Source organism: Ovis aries, chromosome 13, assembly GCF_016772045.2.
Source record: "Ovis aries strain OAR_USU_Benz2616 breed Rambouillet chromosome 13, ARS-UI_Ramb_v3.0, whole genome shotgun sequence".
NCBI classification, from domain to species: Eukaryota; Metazoa; Chordata; class Mammalia; order Artiodactyla; family Bovidae; genus Ovis; species Ovis aries.
The window spans coordinates 72,598,443-72,619,132 of record NC_056066.1 but is presented as its reverse complement, the minus strand read 5'-3'; the positions used below and the strand labels follow the sequence as shown (position 1 = coordinate 72,619,132).

General features: G+C 46.2%; 1 protein-coding gene across 1 annotated transcript in view; it reads left to right on the top strand.

The window, feature by feature from the left end:
• Nucleotides 1-20,690, top strand: part of JPH2 (junctophilin 2) — a 78,415-nt gene continuing 57,725 nt past the window's right edge. Inside the window, exon 1 of the mRNA XM_027977219.3 lies at nt 1-819. Coding sequence (XP_027833020.2) covers nt 441-819 — 379 coding nt within the window. The 5' untranslated portion in view covers nt 1-440. The remainder of the gene's footprint in view (nt 820-20,690) is intronic.

The following is a 20,690-nucleotide window of genomic DNA, read 5'->3' as shown; positions in this document are numbered from 1 at the left end:
AGCCTCTGAGCTGGGGGCTGTCACCGAGGAAAAGTTCTCCTTTTTGAAGACAGACTGGGGACCCCTCCACCCCACCCCTCCCATTGCACTTCTTAAAGGGATCACAGCACTTTTTCCTTTGACTCCATGGAAGCCAGGTTGGGGACACTCTGTGGAGACTTCGAACCTTTCCTTCCCACTTCCTCCTCGGTTGGCAGCCTTCCTCTGGCCGACTGAGTGGGGGCCTCCCAGGCATGGCACTGACCGCCCGACTCAGTGCTGACTTGGCTCCTAGGTTCCTGCAGCCTCGGGTGGCATCTCGCTTCCCTCCTCCCGGGGCGCGGTGAGTCAGGGGGCCGCCCAGCCCTGAGCTGCTTGGAGAGAGTTGCTGGCACCCCCTCTCCCCATCACCTTCTCCCCCAAAGCTGGAGAACGGTGAAGAGGTCGGGGGCTACGATGAGATGAGCGGGGGTCGCTTTGACTTTGATGATGGTGGGGCGTACTGCGGGGGCTGGGAGGGGGGCAAGGCCCATGGGCACGGCCTGTGCACGGGCCCTAAGGGCCAGGGGGAATACTCGGGCTCCTGGAACTTTGGCTTTGAAGTGGCGGGTGTCTACACCTGGCCCAGCGGAAACACCTTCGAGGGATACTGGAGCCAGGGCAAACGGCACGGGCTGGGCATAGAGACCAAGGGACGCTGGCTCTACAAGGGCGAGTGGACACACGGCTTCAAGGGCCGCTACGGGACCCGGCAGAGCAGCAGCAGCGGTGCCAAGTATGAGGGCACTTGGAACAACGGCCTGCAGGACGGCTATGGCACCGAGACCTACGCGGATGGAGGTGAGCCCGGCCTGAAGCCTGCAGACCTGGGGAGGGGCCAGATGGGGTGAGGAAGGTGGCGGAGGGTGGGGCAGGAGGGGCCAGGATATGATTTGCTGTGTGGCATCGGGCAAGCAGCTCCACCTCTCTCTGCATCCATTTCATTGTCAGGAAAAGTGAGGCCAATAACGGAGCTGCCGAGAGAATTGGCAGACATGCTTGGTACAAGGCCTGTCATAAAAACACACATTCAAGACACATTCAATAAGACACCACTGCCACTGTGGCAGGCTAGGTGTACAAAGAGCTCTGGAATATACTCTAGAAGAACTGATGTCTAATGTCAATTTTGCCATGAAAATTATTTTCAGCCAGTAGATCATGAAGTGTTCGTTCATTCATTCATCTATCCACCCCCATCCACTCATCCATTTACCCATCCATCCATCCACCCACTCATCCATCCATCCACTCATCATCCATCCATCTATCCACCCAAGCATACTTTTGTTCAGTGAATATTTCTGTAGTACCACTTATTCACCAGGCACTGTAAAAAGGGTTAGAGGTAGAGAGAAATAGGATAGAGTCCATGGGTTCAAAGATATGCTGGCAGACAAACAATTATATACAAGTATTTACAGTGTGCTGTGGCAGAAAAGGAAAGTTAGGTCTGAGGAGGTCAGGGGAGGCTTTAGAGGAGGTGACATCGGAACTGCATCTTGATGGGAAGATTGTGTTTGTGAGGCTTGTAGACAGTGGTCTCAGGTATAGGATGGGCTTCTGACTGGGTTACCTTCTGCTGGCTATCTGGTGAGGGCTCAACCTCCAACGCACCTGGATGTTAACAGGTTGTTAACAGAGTTTTCGTGGCGCAATGGCTGGCTGGAATTGGACTAAATCTGGCTCCACATTTTCTAATTGGGTGACCTTGAGCTGTTTGCGGAACCTCTGCAATTCAGTGCAGTTCAGGTGTTTATACTAGTCACTGCGCAGAGTACTGGGGATGAGCAGAGAGCAAACCTCACATGTTCCAGTTACCAAGTGGAGTTAGTCCCTGCAGGCTTGCTGGGCATCAGTGAACCAGGCAAAGTGGTGCAAATATGCATGTGCAGAAAGTTCCTTCCCTTCCTTACACTATTGCTCCTCCCCACACAGTGTGTGTGTGTGTGTGTGTGTGTGTGTGAGCATGAATGTGAGTCACAGGGATACAGCAATATTTCTGGGAAACTACAGGCTGATGTCCCAATATGTCTAAAACAGGAAAAACCCATTCATTCCTTCATAGAGCACAAGTGATGTGTCAGGCACCCTCCCAAAGCAAGTCCCAGGGTCCGAGGCAGTGAGCAAGCAAAGTCCTCAGGAAGCTCCCTGTCTAGTGAAGAAAACAGAAATAAACAGGAAAACAAACACAGATGCAATTTCCAAAAGTTACCTGTGTTACAGAAAAACTAGCAGAGAGGGAAGAGGGAAATTTTTTTTTGGAGGGCGGGTGTCTGAGTACCTAAGTGGGGAGGACGGGAGAAGGAAGGAAGAGCCCAGGCAGAGGGAAAGGTGACTGCAGAGGCTCTGAGATGGGACTGGGCTTGGCACATATGTATGTACGTACGAGGAACAGCAAGAATGCCTGGGGGCGGGGAGGAGTGGGAGAGGCGTGAACGAGGGGTGCAGGCTGGGCTGCTGGGGCTGCCGCTGGAGATGTGGGCGTGGGCTGGGGCACGAAGGTTTGCAGGGCCCTGGGTTTTAGCCTAGGCATGTCCAGGAGCTCTTCGGGCCAGGTCATTGGGAGGTCTGCCCCTCTGGTTTGTCAGAAGCCCAGATTCTCCTCTCGGATGAGACAGCTCCACATCCAGGGGGTCTGGAAACCTCAGAGATCCTCTCCCCCAAACACAACCCTCCAAAATTAGATGTGGCCACTGCTTCGGAAAATCTCTTTAATCAACCTGTCATCAGTTTTCCCAGGGGTTGTTAAGGACCTGCCCTTTGCCCCATCCTGGGTAGCACTGAGGGGAATGTGGACAAATAAGATCCGGGGATTAGGGACGGCTGGGAGCCGGGCAGCTTTGGATCACCACTCTGCCCCTATCGTATTCTCTTGTCTCTTGGAGCTTCAGTTTCCTCATCCCTAAAATGGATTTATACTAACCTCTCCTAAGCTTTCTCATGGGATGAATGTGCAGTTGCCATTATTACTATTAACTATCACTAATTCATTCAGTAAATATTTATTGAGTGACTATTAGGAAGCCAGCACTGGGTGGGTGGGGTGGGGGATGGGGAAAGTGTAGAACTGAACAGGATGGGAGAGGTCACCCTGCCTTCCAGGGAATGTAACAGAAAATTGTATTGGGTGCCAAGCAGGGATATGCTGGGGGCTAAGTGAGCAAGAAGCGGGTGGCTAACCAGACTGAGGCAATCAGGGAGGCTTCCTGGAGGAAGTGACAAGTGGGGCTCTGAAGTACAGAGTGAGCCAGGTGACAACCTGGAGGATGCTTGCTCCGGGTGGTGAGAACAGCATACAAAGACTGAAGGCCAAAGCTTGCTGTCCAGCGGAGATCAAGCTGAGATTTGCGTCTTATTCTGTTTTGAGAAGCCTTGATCCAAGTGATAACACATCTGCTTTCCTCCATTCCCTGGCTTACCTTGCAGTCTGATGTTACAGGTGTCTGCCTGCTCCAAACCAAAGAATAGCTTTCCAAACTGGAGGTGTCGACCCATTGGCCAAATCAACTTAGTGGGTCATGACTTCCATTTTGAAAGCAATGAAGAATAGAACAGAACAGAATAGAAAATATCAGAGTGTTTCATAGAGAATGAGATTAAAGTATTGATTCCTGAAATGTTTGTTCAGTTGGAAATTATATATCTATATTTTGTGTATCGAAACATCTGTTTATGTGTGTATCATGATTCAGATGTATTTTTTGTTGCAGATCACAGTCAAAAAATAGGAATATTACTGTTGTAAAGTGACTTGACCTGACATCTTCATGGCTGCCCCAGTCATCCCTAAACCCACAGACCTTCCCTCTCCCCCTCTGCTTGTCGCTTTGGCTGGAAGTTCCAATTCTCTGGTCGGAAGGGGAAGATAGTCCAGGCGGAGGAGTCTTCCAAACCCTGCCCTAAGCCTCCTGGCACCCCTCCCCCATCTATAGCCCCACATTCCTCCCCTGGCCATATATAGCAAAGCTAAAAATAGCTGCTGACTTAAAGCCCAAAGCCAGCACACCCGGCCCTTAAGTAGTAATCCACAGCTGCATGGCTGCCTGGCGGTTCCCACCCGAGACCCAGAGACTAGAACCGCCACTAGTTTTCCTCTGATCTTGACCTGGGCCTGAGCCTAGGATTCCAAGGCCCACGAATAGCCTGAAACTGCAGGACTCTCTGTGTTTTTTCTGGGAGGTATTTCCTGCAAGAGCCATCAAATTCTATAAGGAATCTGGTGCTCAAATAAATTCCAGGACGATGGATCTAATTCAATAATCCCCTCCCCAAAATGTGCAGCAGGAAAAAGCAAGCCCAAGGTTGACTTTTTTCCCCCTAAAGCTAATAATAGGTAACATTTTTGGAGTATGAACGATGTGCTTGGTGCTGATCTGGGCACATGGCAAGCACTGTGTTACTTAAACTTTCACTCTAACCCTTACCAGGAAGTACTATTATTACCCCTATTTTATAGATGAGGACACTGAGATCGACAGTCCTCTAATTGATAAGAGGCCGAGATGGAATTTGATCATCATAAGTGACAATTAAATATTTTATACTATAAATCAGCATTTTAATAAATGATAAACAACTACACAAAATAATCAAGACTGGCTACATACTTTAGGGACATGGTGCAGAACAAAAATGCGGGGCCCGTTCTTCAAAATTAAGAATTTCAAGATGGTGACATCAGAGCCTTAAACCCAATTCAGGGCCCTTCTGAGCTCAGAGTCTTGTGTGACTGTACAGGTTGAATGCCCATGAAGTTGGCCGTATCAAGACCAAGTAGTAACAACTGTCTTCTCCACCATTTGTTGAACCTTCACCAGTTTTTATTTTTTGGCTCCACTGGATCTTAGTTGTGGCACGCGGGCTTAGTTGCCGCAAGGCTTGTGGGTTCATAGTTCCCCAACCAGGGGTAGAACCTGCATCTCCTGCATTGGGAGGTGGATTCGTAACCACTGGACCACCAGGGAAGTCCCGAATCTTTATTAGTTTTTACCAGACTCTGTGACAGTAGTAATAACCATCTCTACCATTTACGGAGTCTTTACTAGTCTTTATCAGACTCTGTGCTAAGAATCATACATGCATTATATTATTGAGGCTTCTTAATTCTCTCTTCTACTACACTAGTGACTTTCAAATTTTAATGATTATAATCCACTTTAACATATGTATTTTCTATTATAGTTCTATGCATACATATAAAAATGTAAAGCTGAAACAAATCATTGTGAAGTAATATTTCTCTCCCTATATGTTATACTTGCTATTTTCTTTTATGTGATCTCATTGATAGAATTGGGCTTCCCTGGTGACTCAGCTGGTAAAGAATCTGCCTGTGGATCCCTGGGTTCGAATCCCTGGGTTGGGAAGATCCCCTGGAGAAGGGAAAGGGTACCCACTTAATATTCTGGCCTGGAGAATTCCATGGACTGTATAGTCCATGGGGTCACAAAGAGGTGGACACGACTGAGCAAATTTCAATTGATAGAATTGTTATTTTCTCTTTCTGAGAGAATTAAATGAAGTATTGTTATACATTAAATACTTAGAATTAGGCATGTGGTTAGTGCTTTATTATTATTATTATTACATGCTGAAATGATGGTATTTTTATGTGTAAGTATGACAACTGGGTCAAAAATGGAAACTTCTATGCTCTGGGTACAGATTTCTTTGTTTTTCCCCACACTGATGGCTTCAGCTCATTTTAGCCTAACTGAACATGGGAGTTAAATGAATTTTCCAAGCTAGAGCCCTAAGTAGCTCAGCTGGTAAAGAAACGTCCTGCAATGTGGGAAACCTAGCTTCAATCCCTGGGGGGAGAAGATCCCCTGGAGGAGGGCATGCAACCCGCTCCAGTATTCCTGCTTGTAGAATCCCCGTGGACAGAGCAACCTGGTGGGTTACAGTCCATAGGGCACAGAGTCAGACACGGCTGAATGACTAAGCACAGCACAGAGCCCTGAGTAATATCTGCTGTCACATGACCTGGGTCTGTGCCATGTATTCCTTGAAGAAACTTAACTTTCATATTTCTTTCTATATTCGCTCCCCATAGGAATATCATTTCTATTGATTTATGTGTCTATCTTTGTGCCAATATCATGATGTCTTGGTTCCTGGAACTTTAAAGTAAGTTTTTATTTATTTATGTTGTAAATTTTTATTGGGGTATAGTTGATTTACAATGTTGTGTTAATTTCAGGTGTACAGCAAAGTGAATCTGTTATACACCCACTCTCTTCTAGATTCTTTTCCCACACAGGCATTACAGAGTATTGAGCAGAGTTCCCTGTGCAATGCAGTAGGTCTTTCTTAGTTATCTGTTTTATATACAGTAGTACGTATGTGTCAATCCCAATCTTCCATAAAACAAGTTTTTCAATCAGAGTAAATCCTCCAACTTTTTTTGTTCAAGACTTTTCAGGTTATTCTAGATTATTTCCATTTCTGTATACATTATAAAATCAGCTTGTCAATTTCTACCAAAAAGGCCTGATGGAAATTTGATTAAAAACGCATTTGATGGATCGTGAGGAAGTATATTCAGCACAACTTCACAAGAACCAAAGGCAGTTTGGAAAGAAGTGATTATGTTAACTCTTCACTAGAGAATTTGAGAGACTCATCCATACAGATCTGTGCAAACTGTTGATCTTGTTGCTTTTTTAAAAAAATATTTAATGTATTATTTTTGGCTATGCTGGGTTTTCGTTGCCGCGCATAGGCTTTCTCTAGTTGTGGCAAGTGGCGGCTGCTCTTTGTTGCAGTGCCCTGGGTTCTCAGGGCTTCTCATTGTGGTGGCTTCTCTTGCTGCGTAGCATGGGCTTTGACGTGCAGGCTTCAGTAGTTGCAGCTCATGAGCCCTAAAGCATTGGCTCAGTAGTTGTGGCACCTGGGCTTAGTTACTCCAAGGCAGCTGGGATCTTCCTGGACCAGGGATCACACCTGTGTTCCCTGCATTGGCAGGCAGACTCATAACCACTGGATCACCAGGGAAGCCTTTTGTTGCTTTTAAATTCTTTTTTTCTAGTTTTTGGATCCTAGTTAGTTTTCTAACAATTGGATGCATTGTTCATACTGATGCATTCATTACATTCCTTTTATTCTGTCAGTTCAGTTCAGTTTATTCCCTCAGTCGTGTCTGAGTCTTTGCGACCCTGTGGACTGCAGCAAGCCAGGCCTCCCTGTCCATCACCAACTCCTGGAGTTTACTCACTCATGTCCGTTGAGTTGGTGATGCCATCCAACCATCTCATTCTCTGTCGGCCCCTTCTCCTCCCACCTTCAATCTTTACCAGCATCAGGGTGTTTGCAAACGAGTCAGCTCTTCGTATCAGGTGGCCAAAGTATTGGAATTTCAGCTTCAACATCAGTCCTTCCAATGAACACCCAGGACTGATCTCTTTTAGGATGGACTGGTTGGATCTCCTTGCAGTCCAAGGGACTCTCGAGAGTTATTATGAGTAAAATAGTTAAAAGAAAAATGCATTTGATTTTTACATCAATTTGGAGGGAATGGACATCTAAACAGCAGTGAGCCTTCCAATCCATGGACATGGTATATATCCTTTCTTACTTACATCTTCTTTAATTTCACTCAGCAATGTTTTAGCATTTTCAGTGTTTTGCACTTTTTTAAAAAGTAATATTAACAAGTATTTTATTTCTTATGATATTATAAATGGCATTTATGATACTATAAATGGCATTTAAAATTTCCTTTTTCCTATTGTTCATTGCTAGGTTATAGGCATATAGTTATTTTTGTACATTAGCCTTCAGTCCTTTTATGTTACTAAATTAATTTCTTAGCTTTGGTGGGGTTTTTTTGGGCAGGGGTTTTCTTCAGGTTTACAAGGAACGTCTTTTAGTTTAAAAATTCTTGATCACTATTAAAGCTTAAGTGTAGAAGGCCTAAGAGAATCTAATGGGACTAAAGACGTGTTACTTAAGCACTTGGGACTTCAAGTGGCCAGATCTGAGTCCAAGTCCAGGTGGAGCCACCTCTTCATTTTACAAACATGGGCATATCATGTGGCCTCTTGTATCTTCCATTTCCTTTTTTTCCACTAAGGCTGTCAAAATCTCCCTCAAAATATGACTGAAACCATGAAATGAGATAATCCATGAAAAGGGCTTAGCGTGATGCCTGGCTCAGAGGAATGGCTGAAATGTACCCCTTCTTTTCCATGTTTCCTTCGCAGACCAAAGGGCGAACTAATTCAGGATGGTCTGAACTACAGCTGCCTCTGTTTGGGGAAAAATATTTCAGTACAAAACCTAGCTTTTGATTTGGGAGCACCTAAGAAGCCAAGCATTTGATTTGCTTAGTACTGTGTTGGGTCCTGCCAGTGCAGGCGGAAGCCACGTCAGGTGGATTCCATTGCGAATGTAGAATCAGCATAATTGAACCTCATCTTGAAAATCTCACATCCCAGTTCACGGCCAGGGGTCAGCATGACAGGCAGCTGGGCCACTGTGAAGGCAGCTTCTTGGCATTTATCTGGGCCCCCAGGGGAGCAGAGTGGACCCTGAGTAAGACAGGGAAGTGGACGTCATTTGTCTCCTCTCTGCGGCTTTGTTCTCTGGGATGCATGTGTCCAGCTGGCCAAATCTCCCCAGACGTGCCCCTGTCCAAGGCCAGGCCCTTGGCATTCATCAACCTGGCATGTTTCCAGCGCCTGCTAATTCCGTGTCCCCAGCAGCTGTTCCCTGGACCAGCCCTGGGTGCCGCACCTTTGTGGGGAATGTCCAGTCTCATTTTTTAAGGGCCCTGGTTGAGGGCAGAATGTGGGGTGAGGGAGACAGGCTTGCTTCCTGCCCTAGACCTAGTTCTCTCCTATCCCTTCCCAAGCTAGAGCCACAGAGTAGGTGGGTGTTAGGTCTGGTCATGACTGATTCCCCTACTTACTCCTGCATAGCTGAGAGTTGAATGGCCCAGACTTCCCTGGCAGAATCCACAGGGCGACCCAGGGACATAGGAACTCCAGAAGCCCCTCCCCTCTAGCAAGGAGTGAGCACCTCGTGCCTGGAAGCATTCAAGCATGTGATGTGCTGCTGACAACTGTTTGAACTGTGTAGAATGGGGGCGACACCCCAAGGCCGGAAGGTGGCCCAGTTCTGTGTTTCATGCACCATGCTTTTCTTCCTTTTATTTATAATACAACTTGAATCCTTTATGTATATCATCTTAACAAAGTGATCAAATTTCACATTGCTGACGACAGGACAACTTGGCAACAGGGGCCCTTGGTGGGATGTACAGAGAAGGCTGTCACTTCCCCTGTGTAATATTCCTGTGGGACAAGTGTGGAGAGAGGGCTGTTCATGCAGAGCCTAGGAGGCCGTGGTAAGAATCTGGCTGTGATCCTGAGGGAAATGGGGGCTATAAAAGTGACACGGTTTGGGATGGACTGGTACACACTGCTATATTTAAAATAGATAACCAGTAAGGTCTTACTGTATAGCAGAGAGAACTCTGCTTAATGTTATGTGGCAGCCTGGATGGGAGAAGAGTTTGAGGTAGAAGGGATAATTGTACATGTATGGCCAAGTCCTTCTGCTGTCCACTGAAAACTATCAGCACATGCTTAATTGGCTATGCTCCAATATAATATAAAAAGTTAAAAAAAAATTTTTTTTTTTTTTTAAAATTTTTTAAGTAATATGAGGGAATTTCCTGGTGGTCTAAAGGTTAGGACTCTGCAATTCCAGTGCAGGGGGCACTGGTTCCATCTCTGATCAGGGAACTAAGATTCCTGCATGCCTCATGACCAAAAAATAAAAAAAAAGACTTGCTCTGACTTTGTTTAAAGGGATTGCTTTGTGTTGGGAGACTGGGGGAGGAGACGGTGCAGAAAGGTAGAAGCGCGGAGATCGGTTAGAATCAGTTATTGCAATGATACAGCTCAGAGGCCACGATGCTTTGGATCAGCCTCCTGGGGCAGCAGAGGTGGGGAAAAGTGGTTGAACTCCGTGTCCATTTTGAAGGTGGAGCCGATAGATTGGCCTCATGGGTTGCAGAGCAGGTGTGTGGAGAGAAAGAGGAGTCAGGGAAGGTTTCAAGGTCTGAGCTGCAAAGGATGGCGTTGCTCTGAGCTGAGATGGGATGAGGACTCAAAGAGGTAAGATCAGGAGCTCAGTGTTGGATACTGAGGGTGAGGGATGCCTGTTACACAAGCCACGCGGACGTAAGGGTTGTGCGCAGGCCTGCACACAGACAGGGGCCTCGGAGCAGCCAGTGGGGCGTCTGAACCCAGACTCTATCCCCTTGATCCCTTTGCGCCCTCCACCCTCAATTATTCCTGGCTTCCTAGGCCTTCAGCATGGCCGAACTGACCCAGGACCTGGCAAAGTTGCTTTCCCCCAGGCTCCAGGATTGTCAGCATCCAGGCAATGTCACTCGATTAATCCCCTGCCTCCAATGCAAGCTAGGAGAGCAGCCTCTATGTGTGTGTGTGGGTGGAACCCTGCAGGCTACCAGGGCTTGTTATATACCCACTGCAAACCAACCCTGATCCCAGGAGCTGGTCGCCCATGCTGTCAGCCCCTCCACTTTGGGTGCCCTGGTGGTAATCCTGGAAAGTGAAAGACCATGGAGCTTTGATGGGAGGGAGCATTTGGGGGCCATGGGAAGAGACATTGGTGCCACCTTGCAGGCGAGCCAGAGAGCAAGGCCTTGGGATGGTTACAGCAGAAACAGAATATCGTCTATACAGTCACCCAAAGGGACTGTTCAGTGAATCCATGAGACCACGCCAGGAAGGACTAAACCCGTTAAAAAGACAGAGGTCCAGGGGTTAAGACTCCATGCTTCCACTGCAGGGGGTGTAGGTTGGATCCCTGGTCCAGGGAACATAATCCCACATGCCAAGTGGTGTAACCCTCTGAAAAAAATAGAAGTGAAACTATACTTCAATAAAAACATTTTTTTTTAAGAGAGAGGGGAGGAAAAAAGAGACAGATTCACCTATACTCATACAGAAAGGAATCTAAAGCATTTTAATCAAACAAGAGCAACTGGACGAATATTTATTGAGTGCCTACTGTATGGGCGGCTGTGTTCTCATTGAGAGGGAGAGTGGTAGCGTGGGGAACAGCTAATCTCTTAGTCCACTTGTGCTATGCACAGGCTTGTAAATAAGCAGAAGAAATCCTGGAAGGACCAAAATTGTTAACAGTGATTACTCCTAGGGAGACAGTACAGAGATTTTTTTTTTTTAATAATTAAAGAATATATATTTATCTATTTGGCGGTGCCAGGTCTTAGTTGCAGCATTTGAGATCTAGTTCCCTGACCAGGGACCGAACCTGGACCCTCTACATTGCGAGTGCAGAGTCTTAGCCACTGGACCACTCGGGAAACCAGTACACGATTTTTTAGTTTAAACACTCCTCGATTGTTTGAATTTTATGCAGTGAGTCTGTGCAACTTTGTGATTTTTTTCAGAAGTGCCTTCCCTTAAACAGATGAACAACACTTATGTGCCGACACGCTAAGAAGCCTTCAGGTACAAAAAGACTTTGGGAGCTCTAAGCAGAGCCCCCCCAAATCTAGGCTCAGATCCTAGATAGTTTCCCTTTGTTCCACCCTACTCTGGGGTAGGCTGCTCTTCAAGGCAAGGCAGGAGTGAAAGGGCAAGCCAGGCAGGTGATCTGTTCTTTAGTCCCAGCTGAGCCACTGCCTGGCTGTGTGACCTTGGGCAGGTCCCTCTACCTCCCTGTGCCTGAGTTTCCTCTCCTGTATAATGAGGGGCTGAACCACACTTACTCCTAGAGGTAAGTCAATGTCTCTTATGTGCAGCATCAGCTACTTGACTGTGGCTGCTTGGAGACGCGGTGAAGGGAGCTGCATGGCCGTGTTAGGAGTCAGCGTCATGATCGATTAGCAGCGTCTGCTGTGGACACAGGATGGATGGGAAAGAGGTAGCCCACATGATAGGTGACTTGTTGCCTTGGACTAGATGCTCTTCAAGGTCCACTCAAGCTGTGCCCTTCTTGGAGCTGAAATAACGCCACTTACCCCTGCATTGAGGTCATGTATGCCCACACTGTGCATGTGCAGATAGCAGGAATACGACAGTTAGTAGTGGCTACAGGGCTGCCACTAGCTCCTACTGATGCGTGACAGCCATTGTTAAGTTTTCAGGAATGTTGCAAACTGGCTGTTCAACTGTTGGTAGCTTGATTGGCCGTGGGGAGGAATATTTAGATGATAGAAATTAGTCAACACTGGGAATGAGGGTAGGGCTTCCCAGGTGGAGCTAGCGGTAAAGAAACTGCCTGGCAGTGCAGGAGACGTAAAAGATGCAGGTTCGATCCCTGGGTTGGGAAGATGGAGCCTGGTGGGCTACAGTCCATAGGGTTGCAAAGAGTTGGACATGACCAAAGTGACTTAGCATGCGTGCACACACGTGAATCAGAGTTGTTTTTCCAAGGAGCTGTTTTACCAGCATGCCATGAACACTGTACTAATTAATATGAAATGCCCTTGTCTCCTTCTCACCCAGATTTAGGTGACCAACCCTCCTGATCTGCCTGGGAACTGTCCTGTCCTGGCTTTAGTACTGAAAGTAATAAAGTTTCTTGGGAAACTCCTCAATCTCAGGCAAATGGGGAAGACTGGTCACCCTGCAATCTTTTCCTAAAAAGTGAAGGGAGCCAATGTTTGTTGAGAGTCTGAGGTCTCCCCTAGATAACTCACACTTTACTTGTCCAAGGCCAAGTACTCATGCACTCAACTGACAGTATCTGCTGAATGCCTTCTATGCCTCATCACACTGAGGGTTGGAGATGCTGTGATGAGCAAGGCAGTCTTGGTCCCTGCCCTCAGAGCATGCATTCTAACAGCAGAGACCAGCATCAGACAGTTATTTAATTACAACATGGTATTTATAATTTGAAGGGTAAGAAGAAAGGTTTATGAGCTGATGATGGGTGAACCTAATCTGGTTGGGTAATCAGAGAAGGCTTCCTGGAGGAAGTGATATCAGCCTTGAGGCTAAGATCTGAAGGATGGGTGGCCGGAGGACCACACTGCTGTGCCAGGCAAAAGGAATATCGAGGACTTCCCTGGTGGTCCAGCGGTTAAGAATCCACCTGTCAATGCAGGGGACACGGGTTTGACTCCTGGTCTGGGAAGATTCCACGTGCCCTGGGGCAGCTAAGCCCAAGAGCCAAAACTACCAGGGCCCACGCTCTAGAGCCTGCATGCTACAGCTATTAAAGCCCACGTGCCCAGAGCAGCCACTGCAAGGAGAAGGCTGCACACCACAATTGGAGAATGGCAGCCCCTGCCGCAACTAGAGAAAGCCCACACAACAGCAAAGACCCAGCTCAGCCAAAAAGGAATGCTGTTTTTATAAGAAAAGGAATATTGAGTGTAAAGTTTGGAGGTGGGAGCAGAGCATTTGTGTTCAAGAAAAGTGGGAGCACAGAGACTCAGAGGAAGAATGGCATATATGAGACAAGGGTTGGCAGGACCCAGGCCATGAGGGTTTGTTTCCAGGGTCACAATGAGAAGTTTGAATGTCATTCTTACAGGGGAGGCTGTGGGACACCATCAGACATCCCTCAGGACCAGGGCTCTTATTCCCCTATTTGCCAGGAGTGTGGGTTGCTGATGGCTCATAGCTGGACACTGCCTTCTGTCAAAAGGCCTCCCTCTGGGGGTGACCCACAGTTAATGAGTTGATGCCAGAGTACAAAGCCTCCTCGTTTCAATTTCAGACTACTCTGAAGGGTCATACCAGCTCCAGCGACCCCATGGGATCTGTTCAGCTTCTTCCACTTATGGAAACCTGCTTCCTTCCTTACGGGTGTTTGTCCTGAGAGTCCCCCTCCCGCCAAAATCACCCACATGCAGTCTCAGCCTCAGAATCTGTTTCCTAGGGGACAATCCTTCCTCAAGGCACTGGGAAGCTGTCACAAACCAGGTTTTATGTGATCAGATCTGCATCTTAGAAGGGAGAGGACTCTGGTGGCAGCGAAGGGTGGATTGAAGTGGGTATCCGGGGAGGCAGAGACTAGGGAAGATGCTATTGTCTGTCCGGGAGAACTGGTGCAGCCAGACTAGGTGGATGGGGTGGAGATGAAGAGAAGGGTGTTTTGGGGTATTAAAGAAAGATTCAGAGTCAGGTTTGATTCTGAAGCCCAAGCAATTTCCATTATTCTTTGCTGCCTCTAGAGATGCCTCAGGGTTGCTTGACTTGTTCTCGCTGGGACACAGGGTCCGTGGTCATTACCAAGGTGGGTTAGAACTAAGCTGGGATGGGTCCCCTCTACTCAAGAGCATCTATGTGGGTGTCCATGGTGTGGGCACATGTGTTCACCATAATGTGCATACCTGGTTTACCTGGTCTGATTTGGGGGTGCTTGGACAAGAGCTATGACCATTGGACTCCCTGGTCCTCACTCCCCTACCTGTCATGTACACGCATGCCAAGTTGCTTTAGTTGTGTCCGACTCTTTGCAACCCTAGGGACTGTAGACCCCTAGGCTCCTCTGTCCATGGAATTTCCCAGGCAAAAATACTGGAGTGGGTTGCCATTTCCTACTCCAGGGGATATTCACGACCCAGGGATTGAACCCGCATCTCTTATGTCTCCTGCATTGGCAGGCGGGTTCTTTACCACTTGCGCCATCTGGGAAGCTGCAAGAGTTGTCTTCCTTTGAGCCTTAAGAACTTGGGGTGTGTATGCCAAGTTGCTTCCGTCATGTCTGACCCCGGTCTGGATCTGTTGATGAGGCTTCCACGGTCCTGCCCAAAGATCTTGAGCTAGCTCCTAAATAGAGGACCTGGGGAAAAGGATCAGGGAAGGCTGTTGGATGAAACAGACAAGATATTGACAAGATAGCAGCTCTTAGTGGTATGAAGTGATGAGTGTTTGGAGGAAGGAGGTGGCCTGGGTAGTTTTCTGAAGCAGGTGGCTTTGAAAGTGGGCTTTAGTGGATTTTGGAAGACAAAACTGAGAAAGTGAGCTGGGACCAGGTCATGCAGACACTGGACTGTCAGCTGAGGACTTCCATGGACAGTGGGGACCCCCGGAGAGGAGCCTGTCCTGATTCCTTCCTCTCCATCTCTCCTCAGTCCGTTAGGGACACTGACATTTGGATCTCAGACAGTTTCCTAGAAATAGGCAGGTGTCATTGGCCAGAGGGAATGGTTTTCTCAGTGTCTAGTCTGTATTTGAAGGCAGAATTCACGGTCTGATCCACATATCTCGTCTCTGTCTCAAAGTGGACTCTGTGTCTCCTAGACTCCCTGAGGGTTTCTCTCTCTCTCTTTTTAAAATCACACTTTTATTTCCTTTATATACTTTTAAAAAGTTAATTTATCTTTTATTGAGGGAAATTGCTTTACATCCCTGTGGGTTTCTGAATGGTTGCACTTCTTTAGGGCTGAGATTTGGGTGAAGGCTTCTGAACCTTTAACTTGTAAAGGGTGTTCTCAGGTTCTTAGAGGTGCCGAGAAGGCACTGGTCCGGATGCTCAGCTGTGATCTCCAACAACTGCCACACTGGTATGATCATGAGCAAGTCATTTACATTTTTCATCTCAATTTTCCTGGCTGTAAAGTTAGAATGATTATACCTGTATCTCTTAGGATATTTTTTCTGTCTGTAAGTAACAGAAAGCCCTAAACCTAACACTTCCCAACAGAAATATAATGTGGGCTCCAAATGTAATTTAAAATTTTCTAGTAGCCACATTTTAAAATGTGAAATCAATTTTAATCGCATCTTTTTTTAAAATTGGTGGAAAATTGCTTTACAATGTCACATCTTCTATTTAACTCGTTATCCAAAAAAACTATCATTTCTACATGTAATCAATATTATTTATTAGTGGGATATTTTACATTCTTTTCTGTACTGAATATTTTCAATCCAGTACTCAATAACCACATGCAGCTAGTAGCTACCATTATTGAACAGCACAGATCTTTTTTAATAAGGATATTTCTAATTGCACATAACAACACTCCAGAGGCAGGGAAGTCTCAGGATCAGTTAATTCGGAGGTGCAACAGCATCAGCAAGAACCCAGACTGCTGCTATCTTTTTGCTCTGCCATCCACATAGTGTGAGTTTTGCTCTCAGCTAGTTACCCTCATGGTGCCAATATGGCTGCCTCTGCTCCAGGAGTCATGTCCACATTCAACAGCATCCAGCAGAAAAAGAGGGTATGTTTCTCCACATGTATCTCTTTATTAGGGCTATGAAACCTCTCTTGTCTCCCTTGCCCCAACCCGCTAGCCAACTTACCCTCGAGTCTTAAGGTCAGATTTCATCACATGTCTAATCCAATCACTGGCAAGCTAGATAGACTTTAATGCTTGACTTAGAGCAATCAGGATTTGCCCCTGGATTAAGAACCTTTCTCAGAGTCACATGGGAGGAGTACTGGACACTTGGGCAAAAATTGAGGCTCTGTCACGCAAAGTGTTGGGTCAGCAATTGTAATGTCATTTCCCAAAATGGGTTCCATGGAACCCATTACTAATCCTGATAGATATTCTTCAGGATGGCCTTCTGAACAAATAGCAATACCACTTGGAGACTCATGGTCCCCAGGAGCACTTAAAGTGTAAATCAGGATTTACCCCTGAATTGAGAATCTTTCTCAGAGTCACATGGGAGGAATAGTGAAGAATTAAGAAAAATTCTTGAAGAATAATTCTGGGGACTTCCCTGGTGGTCCAGTTGCTAAGACTCTGCGTTCCCAATGCAGTGGCCCAGTTTGATTCCTGGTCAGGGTGCTAGAGGAGGAGGCAATGGCACCCCACTCCAGTACTCTTGCTTGGAAAATCTCATGCACAGAGGAGCCTGGTAGACTGCAGTCCATGGGGTCATGAAGAGTCGGACACAACTGAGCAACTTCACTTTCACGTTTCACTTTCATGCATTGGCGAAGGAAATGGCAACCCACTCCAGTGTTCTTGCCTGGAGGACCCCAGGGATGGGGGAGCCTGGTGGGCTGCCATCTGTGGGGTCGCACAGAGTCAGACATGACTGAAGCGACTTAGCAGCAGCAGCAGGGCACTAGATCCCACATGTCCCAATTAAGACCCAGAGACCCAAGCACTGCTATTTTATACTATTTTATAATATATATAGTTTATATAAAATATATAAAACAATATATAAAATAATTCTTCTGGCATAGTCTCACAGTCAGAAAAACTCATTTCATTTAACCTCCTCAAGTTGTCTTGACGTCAGAATTTTTTTCATGACAAACTATTAACACCAGTTTTGAGAAACACATTTTTTGAGAGCCTGCCTCAGTAGATCATTTGGTTGTATAGCTGGGAGAATCTTCTAGGCAACACATCTTTAGTTTGGCCTCTTGCGGTCTGAACAGAATGACCTGCACCTACCACGTTGGGAAAATTCCAATGGACCAGGTAGAAGACAGAATCCCCAGTGACTCAGGTCAGAAGCATCCTTTACTTGAGAAAGAAAAACAAAAGTGCAGTGTTGCCCTAAATAAACTCATCCAAACCTTGCATTCACACCTTATGGGAAAGTCACACATCAGGGTACTGGCATACACAGACTTTTATTCTCCTTGTCTTAGTTTCACTTACCCATCTGGTATCTTCTTTCCTGAGATGGACCATCTCTTTGTCACAGCAGATGTATTCACACTGATGTTTAAAACCGAAGTAGAAGCCCTCTAATCTGCTGTCATCAATGCCAAATGCAACTTGGTTAATTGAATGTTAGTGAGAGCAGAGAAAGATTTTTAAATGATTTATAAACCTTAAGATATTCATTTTTTATTTATTTTCTCACTGCACCATGTGACCATTGGATTTTAGTTTTCCAACCAGGGATCGAACCTGTATACACTGCATTGGGAGCTCAAAATCTTAACAATTGTACCGCCAGGGGAAGTCTCTTGTGATATTTAATTTATATCACGTTTAGGTATGTGCTGTGTTGATTCTGTGACCCCATGGACTGTGATTCCCCATCCAGGGGATCTTGCCAACCCAGGGATCCAACCCAGGTCTCCTGCATTGCAGGCAGATTCTTCACCATGTGAGCCATGAGGGAAGCCCAAGAATACTGGAGTAGGTAGCCTATCCCTTCTCCAGGGATCTTCCTGACCCAGGAATTGAATCAGGGTCTCCCGCACTGCAGGCAGATTCTGTACCAGCTGAGCTACCAGGGAAGCCCTGTCACATTTATGTACAGAGTGTAGATATTCAGTGGAGTTTCTCATTGTCTGCCTTCCATTCCTGTAATGTATCATTTACAATTTCTGGTTTCTGTTGGTTTCTTTAAAATGGAGCAAAAAATTAAATTTAATTTATAAATTAAAAATTTATATTTTTTCCCAAGTCTTTTATAGTTAGCCCATTCATGCCAAGTTTGAGAGCGATTCTTAAGGAACTCTCTACCTTGCTGCTGCAGCTGCTGCTAAGTCGTTTCAGTCGTGTCTGACTCTATGCGACCCCATAGACGGCAGCCCACCAGGCTCCCCCGTCCCTGGGATTCTCCAGGCAAGAACACTGGAGTGGGTTGCCATTTCCTCCTCCAATGCATTAAAGTGAAAAGTGAAAGTAAAGTCGCTCAGTCATGCCTGACTCTTAGCGACCCCATGGACTGCAGCCTACTAGGCTCCTCTGTCCATGGGATTTTCCAGGCAAGAGTACTGGAGTGGGGTGCCATCGCCTTCTCCTCTCTTATGAACACCCAAAAACATTCAGCTTGTTTTTGGAGAAGTTAGACTCTCTTCTTCTGTACACTCATCAGTCAGTCAGTCAGTTCAGTTGCTCAGTCGTGTCCAGCTGTTTGCGACCCCATGAATCGCAGCACACCAGGCTTCCCTGTCCATCACCAATTCCTGGAGTTCACTCAAACTCACATCCATCGAGTTGGTGATGCCATCCAGCCATCTCATCCTCTGTCGTCCCCTTCTCCTCCTGCCCCCAATCCCTCCCAGCATCAGAGTCTTTTCCAATGAGTCAACTCTTTACATGAGGTGGCCAAAGTAGAGTTTCAGCTTCAGCATCATTCCTTCCAATGAACACTCAGGACTGATCTCCTTTAGAATGGACTGGTTGGATCTCCTTGCAGTCCAAGGGACTCTCAACAGTCTTCTCCAACACCACAGTTCAAAACCATCAATTCTTCGGTGTTCAGCTTTCCTCACAGTCCAACTCTCACATCCATACATGACCACTGGAAAAACCATAGCCTTGACTAGACGGACCTTAGTCGGCAAAGTAATGTCTCTGCTTTTCAATATGCTATCTAGGTTGGTCATAACTTTCCTTCCAAGGAGTAAGTGTCTTTTAATTTCATGGCTGCAATCACCATCTGCAGTGATTTTGGAGCCCAAAAAGGTAAAGTCTGACCCTGTTTCCACTATTTCCCCATCTATCTGCTATGAAGTGATGGGACCAGATGCCATGATCTTCGTTTTCTGAATGTTGAGCTTTAAGCCAACTTTTTCACTCTCCTCTTTCACTTTCATCAAGAAGCTTTTTAGTTCCTCTTCACTTTCTGTCATAAGGGTGGTGTCGTCTGCATATCTGAGGTGATTGCTATTTCTCCCAGCAATCTTGATTCCAGCTTGTGCTTCTTCCAGCCCAGCATTTCTCATGATGTACTCTGCATATAAGTTAAATAAGCACGGTGACAATATACAGCCTTGACATACTCCTTTTCCTATTTGGAACCAGTCTGTTATTCCATGTCTAGTTCTAACTGTTGCTTCCTGACCTGCACATAGGTTTCTCAAGAGGCAGGTCAGGTGGTCTGTATTCCCATCTCTTTCAGAATTTTCCACAGTTTATTGTGATCCACACAGTCAAAGGCTTTGGCATAGTCAATAAAGCAGAAATAGATGTTTTTCTGGAACTCTCTTGCTTTTTCCATGATCCAGCAGATGTTGGCAATTTGATCTCTGGTTCCTCTGTCTTTTCTAAAACCAGCTTGAACATCTGGAACTTCACAGTTCACGTATTGCTGAAGCCTGGTTTGGAAAATTTTGAGCATTACTTTACTAGCGTGTGAGATGAGTGCAATTGTGCAGTAGTTTGAGCATTCTTTGGCATTGCTTTTCTTTGGGATTGGAATGAAAACTGACCTTTTCCAGTCCTGTGGCCACTGCTGAGTTTTCCAAATTTGCTGGCATATTGAGTGCAGCACTTTCACAGCATCATCTTTCAGGATTTGAAATAGCTCAACTGGAATTCCATCACCTCCACTAGCTTTGCTCATAGTGATGCTTTCTAAGGCCCACTTGATTTCACATTCCAGGATGTCTGGCTCTAGATGTGTGATCACACCATCGTGATTATCTTGGTCGTGAAGCTCTTTTTTGTACAGTTCTTCTGTGTATTCTTGCCACCTCTTCTTAATATCTTCTGCTTCTGTTAGGTCCATACCATTTCTGTCCTTTATCGAGCCCATCTTTGCATGAAATGTTCCCTTGGTATCTCTAATTTCCTTGAAGAGATCTCTAGTCTTTCCCATTCTGTCGTTTTCCTCTATTTCTTAGTCCACTGGTTTAGAGAACAAATGTTAATAAAAAACAATATTTCAATAATGGGTCCAGGGCTTCCCTATTGATCCAGTGGTTAAGAAGCTACTTTGCAATGCAGGGGGATGTGGTTTTGATCCCTGCACTGGGAAGATTCCACATGCCTTGGG